General features: G+C 38.2%; 2 protein-coding genes across 2 annotated transcripts in view; one reads left to right on the top strand and one right to left on the bottom strand.

Annotated features, from left to right (window-relative positions):
- Positions 1-13,834, top strand: part of LOC127444830 (zinc finger protein 827-like) — a 362,567-nt gene that overhangs the window by 294,337 nt on the left and 54,396 nt on the right. The gene's annotated exons all lie outside the window — the stretch shown is intronic.
- LOC127444836 (hedgehog-interacting protein-like) overlaps positions 8,442-13,834 on the bottom strand; it is a 54,136-nt gene continuing 48,743 nt past the window's right edge. Inside the window, exons 12-13 of the mRNA XM_051704400.1 lie at positions 11,341-11,489; positions 8,442-11,192 (exon numbers count right to left, since the gene is read on the bottom strand). Of these exons, the coding sequence (XP_051560360.1) occupies positions 10,996-11,192; positions 11,341-11,489 (346 nt within the window). The 3' untranslated portion in view covers positions 8,442-10,995. The remainder of the gene's footprint in view (positions 11,193-11,340; positions 11,490-13,834) is intronic.

Here is a 13,834-nt window from a genome sequence, read left to right as displayed (position 1 = left end):
TTTCCAATCCTCTACTAAAAGACAAGGGTTTTATGAAAAACATTCATAAAAATGATTATTATTAATGGCATCCAGTAGCCATTGAGAGGCTAGGTAGTGGGAGAATTTCCTTGACGAAATTCAAAGCTTATGAAACATGCAATGCAAATACATAACATGGTCAAATACGGTCAACAGAAAGTTAGCTTTCCCGCTACTCGCCCCCTCCCTCCATACCAAACAACCAACAAACGAGTCATAATAAAGGAAACGGAAGTGTTCACCTGTGCCCACGTGACAGTAAATAACCAATGAAAAATAACAACATATCACTGCTCCTACATTCTGGCCCCATGATTATTACAAAAAAAAAAAAAAAAAAAAAAACAAATATATATATATATATATATATATATATATATATATATATATATATATATATATATATATATGGCCCCCCATTCACTACATTCTGGCCCCATGATTATTACAAAAAAAAAAAAAAAAAAAAAAAAAAATATATATATATATATTTCTTTTAATAATCATCAATACACATCTTAATATCAATGATAAAATACATACATTACTAATTCGTACAATATTAAATTTTTACCTTTTTAAGTATGTGCGTATGCAAGCATGTGTATTGAAATGTCCATGTATATAAAAAATGCGCATGTATCCTTAAGCCAAAGTCTTCGTCACAATAGTAAAAAAAATTTTTTTACCCATAATCCATGAATTTCATGGGGCAGTATCATTAACTACAAGCACGACATCTCTAATTTGAAAGTTTCTTTTCTTTACAAGCCATTTCTGCCATATCTGTAACTGAAGTAGGTATTCCCATATCCATCTCCTCCAAAAACAGGTCGGCCATATATTGTACTTGTCTCCACCTGTGACACACATATAAGTCTTCCCTTTGAAACAGACCAGGGGGTAGGATGGTTGAGTTTTTAGAAGGAGCAGATGATTGGGTGTAAGAGCCTCTAAATCGTTGGAATCCGTGGATGACTTCGTTATAGGACGGCCATTGATAATTGACTCTATTTCACACAAAAGCGTGTGAAGACCCTCTTTATCTAAACTTTGCCCTCTCAAGATGAAATTCATAATCTTCCTCACCGATTTGATCATTCTCTCCCAAACACCTTTATAATAGGATCCAGTAGGAGGATTAAAAATCTATTTAATGCCCTTCTGGATTAGAATATCATTGATCTTATTGTGGTTCCAGTTTTTTATGGCTTCTTTTAACTCCCATTCAGATCCAGCAAAGTTGGTTCTGTTATCCGAACGTAATTCTGATACTTGACCTCGTCACGCAATGAACCGTCACAAAGCATGGATAAATGAGTCTGTATCCAATGAAGCAGCAACTTCAATATGAATGGCTCTTATGGATAAACAGGTGAAAATAACTCCATATCATTTCACTACGCTTCGTCCTTGTTTTATCTAAAATGGACCGAAACAATCTACTCCAACTCGAGTGAATGGTGGTTCATCTGGTGAAACTCTGCTTGAAGGTAAATTTGCCATCTGCTGACATCCTGCTGTTCCTTGCAAGCGTCTGCAGATCTCACATCTGGACAAAATTCTCCGTATGGCAGAACTGGCTCCTGGAATCCAATATCTTTGACGGAGCTTTGCCAGCATGTAATTTCGTCCGCTGTGTCCAACTTTGTTGTGAATATGTTTCAAAAGCAGATCAGAAATATGCAGATACTATCGGGTGCTTGGATTCCTCAGGCATGACTGCATTATCAAGATGTCCATGCATTCTTATAACACCTGACTGAAGTATTGGACTGAGACTGTACAGAGAACTACTCCGCTTAACTTCTTCGCCTCTTTGTAAAGTTGCCAATTCCTCATCCTTTGAGAAAAGCATATGATCTCCAGCTCACTTTCCTCTAGCTCATCTAATGAAAGATAGCTTTTATCCATACTAGGTTGTAACTTACGCATGTTTTCCTCAATAATACCTTCCAATTGACACGGATTACAATTCAGAACATGCAAGAGTGTCTTTCAATTGTTTTCTTTTTTACCAAGGTCCAGCAGTATTTTCTTCAGCCTAAGTATACAAGCCACAGCTTTCCTCAGACGCATCCACGATGAGTAGTAATTGATAAGATACGTTACAGCACTAGATCCCTCCTGAATTTGAACCTGTAATGCATTAACCAAGACACTTTCCTTGATTTCTGGGTCTTGAGATGAAATCTTCCCCAAATCAGTTGGGCTGTTTGGCCACTCCTCCTGTGATCTAATAAGAAAAGGAGGGCCGGATGCCCACATCTGATCCTTAAGTAAAAGATCCACCTTTAGCCCTCTTGAAGCATGATCAGCTGGATTATTTGAAGAATTTACCTCCATTGAATCGTGTTGGATGCTCGCAAGATCTCAGACACTCTGTTAGCAACAAAGCACTTAAATCAATACTGTTGAATGTATTTCAGCACAGAAGTGCTGTCAGTCCAAAAAAACTGAATCTTGCAATTCCATCTTTAGATCTCTTTTCCATAACTTGTCCATTCGACTGGGAAGAGTGGCAGCTGTAAGTTCCATGCGGGGAATGGTGGTAAATTTCAGTGGTGCTACTCGAGCCTTACTCAGCAAGAAAGCAGAATATGCAATCTGTTGATGTTATGGAGAAGCAGGTAAGACACAACGCCATAACCTCCCTTACTGGCATCTGAGAAATGGTGCAACTGAGCAGACATAACTTCTCCAAACTCTACAAGTTTCAAACATATTTTTGTCTCATTTCTCCATGCCATGGAGATCTTCTAGCCAGTTTCTCCATCTTTGAGCATACCTGATGAGTATAGTGCTATCCCATCCAATCCCTTCCCTGCACAGGTCTTGAAGAATCTTCTTTGCAGAAAGAACTACTGGAGACAAAAATCCAAGAGGATCATAGATGGCACAGATCACAGAAAGAATCCCTCTTCGGGTAAAAGGTCTATCTTTAATCACTACCTTGAACTTAAAGGTGTCTGATTCAGCACACCACTGTACACCTAATGCTCTTTCCACCATAAATATATCATGGTTCAAGTCCAGGTCCTTTACCTCTTTCACTCTGTCTTCTGGTATGACACTCAACACTCCACGACTGTTGCCCATACATGTGGTCAAATGTAATCCACCGTTAGCAAATATTTCTATGAGTTCTTTATATAACTGTACAGCATCTGATTCTGTGGGCACTGAAGTAAGGCAATCATCTACACAGAAGTGAATTAAACAGATCTCTGTGATCCTCTGCACATTTCCCAAGTGCATAATTCAAACAACTAGGAGACGAGGAAGCTCCGAACAGATGTACAACCATTCTGAACTCTTCCAAGTTCTTACTAATGTTGCCCTTTGGCCACCACAGAAACCTTAAAAAGTCAGCATCTTCTGCAGGTACCTTTACCTGGTAGAACATGGATTCGATATTGGCCATTAGAGAGACAGATTCCATTCAGAATCCTGTAAGAACACTTATTAAGGTGCTTGTTAGTTCAGGTCCTTGTAGAAGTTGTCCATTCAATGATATTCCCTGAAATGAGGCACTATAGTCAAAAACAACCCTGATCTTCTTCTTTTTTGGATGATTAACCCCATGATGAGGTATATACCACAAGCGTCCATCATACCTCTTAAGTTCTTCTGCGGGTACCTTTTCAGCGTATCCTTTAGAAATCACATCTTCCATGAAAGCAGTGTAATCTGCCTGAAATTAAGCGTCTCTCATAAATTTCCTTTGTATGTTCAGAGCCCTCTAATCTGCAAATCCTTTGTTATTTGGCAGGACCACATCTTTATCCCGGAGTGGCAAGTCAATGCAATAATGACCATCTACCAGTTTTACAGACTGAGACACAAGATCCATTAACTTGTTATCTTCTTTAGACATTCCTACCAGTTCATTTAGAGCATTCTCAGGGAAATCAGTCTTAAACTGCTGTTTCCAAAGCTCATCCAATTTCAGAACCAATATCCTGTTTACAGTCAAGTGAGGTTGGTCATTACAGAAAGTTTCACTCCTTTCCATTCCTTCGAGTGGTCCATTCACTGTCCATCCAAGCATGGTTTTTACTGCATATGGTCCATTTTTCTGGATGCGAATAATTTGCCATAGCTCCAGAGCCTTTGGCAGATTGGCTCCAATTAAGAGCTCAACTCCCGCTTCAAACAAGGGCAAGTGTATCAGATTTAAATAAGGTCATTGAACAAGATTGCTCTGCACGGGAATATTAGATTTCGATACTGGCATACTTTTCTGTGTATACACTTCAGGAAGTGCACAATAATAAGTCTGATCCAATCCAGCATTTTCTAAATCCTTGAGAACATAGCTGCAAACAGACTTATGTTGATTCATGGTTTTAAGGAGGATATAAAATGTTTTGCCCAACAGATTAAGCTTATTCATGAGGCTTTCAGTACAGAAAGATGCAGAGCTGCCAGGATCCAAAAAGGCATAAGTCTCCACAATCTTGTTTCCATTCTTAGATTTAACACATACTGGAAGAATTGACAAGGCACAAGCATCTTCACTGGCCCCAGTAAAACTACTGGACTGAATGGAGACTAATGCACTACCCACTGTTTGCTTTGGTTCCTCTGGCCTTTCTATTTTTTCTCATTGGAAAACACGAAGAACGCTTGGGTGCTTAAAACCGCACACTTTACAGACAATCCGCTTCCTACAACATTTGCTGATATGGCCTACACACAAACAGCCATAACAGATTCCTTTCTTCAAGAAAAAACATTTTTTTTTCTCTATGAGTTTTCTTAGAAAGTGTGGTACAAGAATCCAAAATATGTTCTTCACCATAGCAAAGACAGGTTGTGCTCATTTCTTTATTAGTTTTCCGAACATCTTCTGGACCACGTGCCACAGTGATGGTGGTGGTGAAAGTACTTCCCCTAGTCTTAGAACGAATCTTAGTAATTGTGCTTCGACCTTCACTAAGAGATGCTTGGATGTTTTCAAACACAGGATCTGGAGCAATTTTCACCTGCTTCTCAATAAAATTCACAATATCTTTAAATACTGCTTGGTCGTTATGTTTTTCCTGCAAATCACATACCACCAATTTCCATTTATCTCTGAGCTTAAAGGGCAACTTTGAAAGAATAATTTGCATGTTAGTAGCCAAGTTTAATGAATGTCTTCCATGGCATTTCAACAAACTCTAAGAAAAAGACAATAATCTTGTAATACCTTTGTGTATTTTCAGCTCATTCCCAAAATGTTCCTTAAACAGAGCCTTGGATTTAAAATATTTCTGTGTGGGGGACATATGTTGACAGCTTCTGACAAGCTCTTTAGGTTGACCTCGGGTATATTGCTCAAGAAAATAGAAACAGTCACCATAACTGTTTGCCTTTTTTTCCACAATCTCCTCAGATGAGCGTATGAAGTATTGATTCTGCAAAGGATCTCCATCAAAGGATGGAATTTCTCTATGAGGAAGTAATTTAGTACTATGTTGTTGTAGCCTACTAACATGGTCGCAATTTCATTTTGTTTTTCCATGAGATGCAGTATATTTCCCTGTTCCCTTTTAGTTGAAGATTGTCTTGAAACAGGTACATTTCCACTGCTGCAGTTGCCAGGTGGCTGTACATTTATTGGTGCAGTTGACTGTAATGATGTCATTATTGAACTCATTGGTTGTAGTACAGAGTGGAGCTGAGAATAACTTATGATCCTTTCATTCCTTCTCGCAGCTTGTGTCAAATGGTTAACAGGCAGAGGCTGTGACACAGCATGTGTGTCATCTTGATATGAAGCCACTGCTATTTCTGTAGTAGTATTAGAGGAAATCATTCCAGTATTCTTTGTTTTTGATTTCCTTACATTCAATTGTACACTGTTCTGATGCAGCAGACCTGTACACATTAACACTTTCCCTGGATGCAGCTATTTTTTAGTTTTAAGCTCAATTTGTTCCTTTTTCTTCCTTAAACTTTCTTCTTCTTCCACTGCATGCTTCTGTTGTAACATTTGCTGACTGGCCAATAGAGCAGCCATTTCAGCTTCACCTTGATGATGAGCAGATGATGTAGATGACCTACTAGATCGTGAACCACAAGAATAGGTCCTTTTGCTTGATTTCTTGCTGCAAACGTTTGAGATACTATCAGTTGGTTTTATCTCATCCGCAAGATACTTAAAATTCACATTACATTCCTTACTTTGATTTGGAACATTCTGTGAATTTGCACAAGCAGAGGTTACATTAACAGACAATGAATCATTAGAGAGAAAAAGCCCTGGCTGAACAGCCATGTTCATTGTCTGTGTTCCATCCATTGCAGGAAGAGAATACAGAAGATGTTCATTACTTGTGCAGAATCTGCTAGTGTAGTTTGTGTCAGTGATGTTCTCTTTGATATTCTAAATTCAGACATCCATTGCTCCACATCTTCAAAAAAACGTTTATTGTACCGGGAAACTGAGTCAAACCATTCATTTTGCTTCATTTGTTCCTCAACAGGAAGTAAAGGAATTACACTTTCATGCAACACAGTGGCATCATCTTTCAAAAGCTTCAGTGTTTCCAACAGTGAATAAACCTTGGATGAATTTTCATCATTCTTCATGAGTTCTTTCATTGATGCAATTACATTTTTTATTTTATTCACTTTGGATTTACATTCCTTTTGCAGCAATTCAACTTTTGCTTCCCAAGCCTTTGATGTGAGCTTATGCTCCCTTTTGCTTTCCATAACCACAGCAGCCTCATCTTGCTCCATTTTGCCTCATAAAACGCAGTTCAACATCACATACAGCTTCCAACAGCATTCCATCCAATCAGATGCACAACACATTGTGCAAATCACAGCGCTGCGTCACCTCAGCGCACCTCATTAAAGGAATAGTTCACCCAAAAATGAAAATTTGCTGATAATTTACTCACCCTCAGGCCATCCAAGATGTATCTGAGTTTCTTTCTTCATCAAAACAGAATTTAAAACTTTTAGGATTTCATTTCAGGCCTCCTCCTCTAAACAATGCAAGTGAATGTCCTCCATTTTTTGACGGTCCAAAATGCATATTAAGGGTGCATCAATATAATCCACATGACTCCAGTCGACAAATAAAGTTCTTCTGAATGCAAACGACTGATTATTTTTAGAAACAAAACAATACTTAAATAGTTTTTAACTACAAATGTTCGCTTCCGTACATCTCTGTGACGTGCGCTCATGAGAGGGATGACATAAGCTCGTTGGTAAGGTCACGTGTCACATGGAGGAGTCAGGAAGCACGTCATTGTTTACAAGAGAAACTTGTGCCGTTCACAAACCAAAACAGTCCAAAACAATTTTAAAACAATATAAACAAAATAATAATTTCCAAATAATAATAATAAAAAAAAAAAACAATGTAAACAATGACACGCTTCCTGACTCCTCCTCCACGTGACGTGTGACCTTACCAACGTGCTTACGTCATCCCTCTCATGAGCTCAGGTCACGAGATGTATGGAAGTGAACATTTGTAATTAAAAAAGTATATAAGTATTGTTTTGATTCTAAAAATAATCAACCGTTTGGGTTCAGAAGACCTTTATTTGTCGACTGGAGTCGTGTGGATTATTTTGATACATCCTAAATATGCATTTTGGACCGTCAAAAAATGGAGGACATTAACTTGCATTGTTTAGAGGAGGAGGCCTGAAATGAAATCCTAAAAGTCTTAAATTATGTTTAGATGAAGAAAGAAACTCAGATACATCTTGGATGGCCTGAGGGCGAGTAACTCTGAATTTCTAGACTACCGCAATTCATCCAAACATCATCAGATCAATGGTACACATATATCACAGTAAATTATAGTGTCTCCAATAGACAAGCAGCAAACAGATAAAAATAATAATATGGTTCACATACTGCTTCTAATGCTGTGCATGCTGTGTCTGCTTTTCCTCTCGCAAAACACGACTGCATTCTAGTGCGGTGCATGAACGGAATTCCATTGAAGGCAAAGCTAATTTTCTGTTGACTAATATTAACGGCATCCAGTGGCCATTGAGAGGCAGTGGGAGAATTTCCTTGACTCGTTTGCAACCGCTCTTCCTTTTCAACTAAATGCAAAGCTGTTGCCTTTCTTGAGTTATGTTTTATTGTGATGAGGCATATGAAACATACAATGCAAATACATGACACGGTCAAATACGGTCAACAGAAATTTAGCTTTACCGCTACTCACCCCATCCCTCCATACCACACCCAACAAACGAGTCATAATAAAGGAAATGGAAGTGTTCACCTGTGCCCACTTGACAGTAAATAACAAATGAAAAATAACAACAAATTACTGCTCCTACAATTATAAATACATTTGAAACTATCCCAAGGAACAAGGGGAATGAATCCAAGGTGAGTTGCATAATGCATATTCAGATCAGATATTTGAGAAAAAAAAAGGAGTCTTTCAATAAGTTCTCAAACATGCTATACACTTTAATAAACATATTGATATTTCCGAGAAGAACCCAAGATAACCCTAGTTTTATTTACAATAAATGATCATATTTCTTCACATACAACAGAAAAAACATTGTAGACAACTTAAATAACTTGAAGGTGTAACTACTTAAATAATAAAAGAAACAGGGTTATTCACATGACACCTTCCCAGCAGCTCCAATGCAGGTTTCACATTAAGTGCTAAAAATTATAGAGTAGATTTACAGGATTCCTTACACTTACCATAACATAGAGTTAAAAATGCACTGAATAGAAAATAATAAAAACTTGTGGTTTGCTATTGGTATCCTTTTCTTTGGGAGACATAAGTGATAATACATTGAATACACCTAACTTCTAAAGGTGACCTTGAAGAACAAATGACTCACTCTTACAAGAGGCACATCAAAATAAGGGGTGTGTGTAAATGACTGAATATAACTGGTTACAAATGAGCCTAAAGCTGATCAACAGAATGCATTGGCGGTCCCATTCCAAGTTTCTCCTAATTTGAATCAGGAAATAAAAACAATGGTGTGCTTAAAAAAACAGCTTACTTGATGACAAAATATGATAAAGCATGGGATCATTTGAACTTGTGCATTTTGTTGTTCATCTGTTGGATAGAGCTCAACCAAGAGCTTCTACTGGATATGTATAAAAATATAATTTCCCTTTGGAGGGATTCTATGGCGTCTTGATGAGGACATCTTACTTGACATCACTCTTGTATAATCTTCTACTCATTGATGAGCTGTAGGTTGACTAACACAGTATAACTGGCTCTAAAATTATAGCTTGAGTCTGGTTTTAGAAAAACATCCCAAAGTCTGAAACAAAGATCTAGGTTTATTTTTATTTATTTTTCTGTCAAAGCACTCTTGATAGTGAGAGAGCAATGTTATATCTTTAAATTAGAATTTGGTAGATGTCATTTCTTCAGTGAATTTGTGAAGTATCTATAGGTAAAATAAAATAAAAAATGAATTTACAAAACTGCTTACACCCTCCTCTCCCATGTATTATTCCTTAAAAAATAAACCCTCCTCTATCAAAACAATGGCAAGTCTTAGTACTCATCTCAGTATAGTACCATATGAAATATACACCAGTCAACAGTCTTGTTCCCTTTTGTAAATGACAAATATATATATATATATATATATATATATATATATATATATATATATATATATATATATATATATATGTATGTGTGTATGTATGTATAAAACTGAATATGGTTTGTGGTTAAAAAACAAAAAACAAAAACAAAAAAAAAAAACACAGAAACTGTCATGGAGAACAATAAATGAAGCTTGCCTAATGTGAAAGACAAAACAACCTGTGAATTTACAGTAAGATTGTTGTAATGTAATTTGTTTAAAACCACCTTATGAGGTCTTCCAAATAAAAAAAATAAAAAAACAGTTTGACTTTACACAGAAACAAGATATATGAACATTTTTAAATGTGATAAAATCTACAATTTGCAATGAAAGCAGCGTGCATGGTCATGAACAACTATAGGAAAATAGTATAGCTGATACTGCAACTTTAACCAGAGCAGTGACTTCTTAAAGGTATTTTCCTTTGCAAAACAGTATGTTATCTCCAACTTGTCATATGTATTATATTAATCAAAGTGACTGTCAAAACATTCTTGCGATTTCACTTTATGTTTTCAGCTTAATGAAACATCAATGGGATACAACCAATTTTCAGTTTTGACTTATCATGATCCTCATTGATTGTTTTAGCAATTATATAAAGAAAACTGAAGACTTTTTCGCAGATCCTTATTTTAAACCATGTAAACTGGCATCAAGTCCCATTCTCCAGTTATACTCAGACCTCCTAGATAAAACAGTTGTATTGTGGCATGCTGTGTTGACAGCAGTTTCTCTGATGCTACTTCCCCTGTTCTTCAAACAGCCTGTGAATCCATGGTGATATTTTTGTTATGGTGTAGTTCAGTTTGGTAGACTGTTCATTTGACTTCCCTAAATGAGCTTTGTTATGCTTCACATGCTGCCCCTGAAATCTTAATTAGCCTTCCATTTCTAGAGTCCTATAGTACTCATGTGGGGCCTCCAGTGCTTTGTGAGTCCTCTGACAGTTTATGTTGAAGGGACACTTGACATTAAAGTGGACCAGACTTTACACACCATACCAGCAGTAAAAATTCTGGGTTGCAGCCAGCAGGATAACCTCTATAATAGCAGTAAATCCTGCGTAGTACCTCCAACATGCGACCCCTTCAGCTATGCGCAGTGAGGTTCCAACGGCCACTGTGTCATTGTTTCATGTGGATATTTGTGCACAGGGTTGGGGAGGGGAGATGGTGCAGGGGAGCTTGAAGATCAAAAGCCTGTGCCTCATGAAAGAGAACAGTGGTGGGAGAGGATCGGGTGAGGGACAGTTGGAGATTGGGGATGGTGTCCTGAAGGCAAACTCTGAAAGGCCTCCTTAACGTTCAGTCTGCCAACTGGAGTAGAGCACATTATCACCCTTCCCTGCTCTTTATACAATATAGCTGGTGAAGTCCAGCAGGTAAGAAGTCATGTCAATGATGTGTCCCAGGAAGCTGTCTTTCTCACTGTCTCCTTGTGTGCCTCGTTCTCCTTTCTCACATTGGGTGCCTGAGAATCCTTCCTTGCAGAGACACTTGTTGGGCTCCACGCAGACCCCACCATTGCGACAGGCGGGTTCGCACTTGGCTGCAAAGTATTTGCAAAAACAGAAACAAGCTAAACAAGAGGTTTTGTGCACCAGGAGAAATTCAGATGCCACTGTCAGTGAGGAAGGCAGTAGAAGCACTTCAGACATGCTTCAGATCAAAAACTTAGGTGATGTTTGGCTCCATACCTCTTAAGCAGAAGGGGCCCTCCCAGCCAGAACTGCAGCAGCACTTGCCAGTGGGTGTGCAATGGCCGTTCTTGCATTCACGGGAACAAGCTGTGCTAAGCATCTCTGGATCCTCGACCGGCCGTCTGCACTCCTTAGGGAACTGTGGTCTGCATGATTCAAACAGCATTGATGGTTAACTATGGGTCTTTTTGGTCATGTGCACACTGCAACATTTTTGGAATACAAATAACATTTAAATGTAGTAGTGAATCCCCTAAATCATCGTTCTCTGTGAGTACGGAATACAGGAGTTACTCCTGAAATTGCGATGATTGAGAAGTGATAACCATAGCAATGTGTCTCGCACCTGTGAACAAGAAAGATGGATACCACCAGTTTAATCTGTTTGGTATTCACTATTCTTTGACCAAAGAAATAGTATCCATCAGTTTTTAGTTAACTGCCATCGTCGTGTCACAGTGTTTTGTTTTTGATTGTTAAGAGACTGCAGTTAAGCATGTTCCTGGTCTTTAGGGGTTACCCTGAAACTGTACAGCTGGTGAAAGAAACTACAGTGAAGATTGGTATATGAAACACAGGTCGCATTAAATTTTATGAAACTTTTTAGTGCTTTGTTAAGCGTTAAAGTGAGTCACGTACTGCCATTGTATTAAATTCATCCAACAGGACATTAATGAAATTATTTCCTTTGTGTTCTGCAGAAGAAAGAGAGTATACGGGTTTGGAACAAGTAAATAAAGGCAGAATGTTTTTTTTTTTTTTTTGTACAAGGAATTTCTGAGAATGCGGTTGTCACACTACCTGAATTTTTCAGGATTTCGTTTTGTTGTACAATGCGGTTGTCACTTGAGTCATTAACTCTGTGTGACAACTGTATTTAGCTGCATTGTGTACTGTAAGTGGCCTTTGTCTACCAGACTTTCCACTTGTCCCATGTACCTGTTTTCCCTTCCAGCTCGCAAATTAAACACTTTCCAAACATGCAAACATGTATTAATCAAGGACGTATTTACTTTTTGGAGAAGATACACAAACATGCATACATATGGACATCTTATGTTTATAGACAAATAAGCCATCTTATGATGGGCATGACATCATGCATTTTTGCCATGCACAATGTCTGGAAACAATATTGCATTTGTGTGTACTGGATGTCAAATGAAAAACCTCAGTGTCACACTGAGTGGCTTGTGATGAACCTGTCTGAAGTTCAGCTCTCAAAACATTCTTATGCCTCCCTCAGCTAAACATACTTCTTAATGAGCCAAGCAAATCTCTTCAAGGCTGTCTATTAGTGAGCAGCAGGGCTGTTGACATATCCAACAGGCCAGCACACATGCAAACACACTTTAATTGGACTCCAGTGACGCAGGAACTGCATGGGAAACAGGCTTGAGAGCTCTTGGTGACTTCACATCCTGTGTTTCTCACTAGAGGTGGCCTACAGGAAAATGAGGTGGCCCGTGATTTTGTGTTAAGAGCTTAACGATGAGGGTTGTGGAAAGCATGGAGGTAGAAGCTCAGGGGTGAATTTACTATACTGTTGTGGCATTTTTGCTCATGTATTTCAGTTTAAAAACTCGCATCTTATTAACTAACCACCTGAAATCTAGTTTAAGCAGGGGCAATCAGCGCTGAAATAGCGCTACGTCTTGAGTATGTCATTGTCAAACATGCCTCCTTTCTATGTAAATTAGATTAAGCCATTTGTAGTTTGAGTTCCCGAAGAGTGTAAACACTGTGGCTCTGAGGCTTTTTCATAACTTGTAGCTTAAAAAATTACTTTGAGTCAGGAGTGGGCTATGTTTTTTGTCCAAAAAGTGGCAGCCAAGGGGCAGGAAAAAGTGTTTGTGAAACCTGTTTGGAAACAATGATTATTTTCAACCAATCATATCAGCAGTAATTAATCAAATAACCATCAAATGATGTACAAGTGCCTTATAACCTGATATATATCTAGATGTGCGGTGTTGTCAAGTGCACATTTTGCATGTTTAAGAGATGATCCAGGTGTCTGGATCAAAGTGATGCTGTATAGTCCTGGCAGGGTGTGTCAAATACGGTGGTCTGCAGCATCCTCCTATAGTGCTCAGAATCAGACCACAAGATCCGAATTGCATGTGCAAATTGAGTTCAGCAGCGATTTTGTGGGCACGTTTGCACTGTTGCCTTATCTGCATAATTTCATTAGTGAATCGGGCGCTAAACCAGTAACAAGAGCACGTGCAAAAAAAAAAAACACATACAAAAAAAAAACCAGCGCTTTAACCAGCTGCAGTTCCTTCTTAGTGAATCTGCCCCTCTGTTTGGTGCCACTAGTGGAGCAGAAATTACTACACGCTGCAGTGTTAATCTCATCAACAAATTAATGCAGAAAATGTTTGTTAAAAATAATGCTGATAATGTTTGACATGTTTTTGTTGTCATTCGGCACATAAAGTAATTAAATACTACTATAATGTTATTTTCGTTAACTAAAATGAAATGC

The sequence above is a fragment of the Myxocyprinus asiaticus genome, chromosome 8, assembly GCF_019703515.2.
Source record: "Myxocyprinus asiaticus isolate MX2 ecotype Aquarium Trade chromosome 8, UBuf_Myxa_2, whole genome shotgun sequence".
Taxonomy (NCBI): Eukaryota; Metazoa; Chordata; class Actinopteri; order Cypriniformes; family Catostomidae; genus Myxocyprinus; species Myxocyprinus asiaticus.
This window is presented reverse-complemented; position numbering and strand designations above follow the sequence as displayed.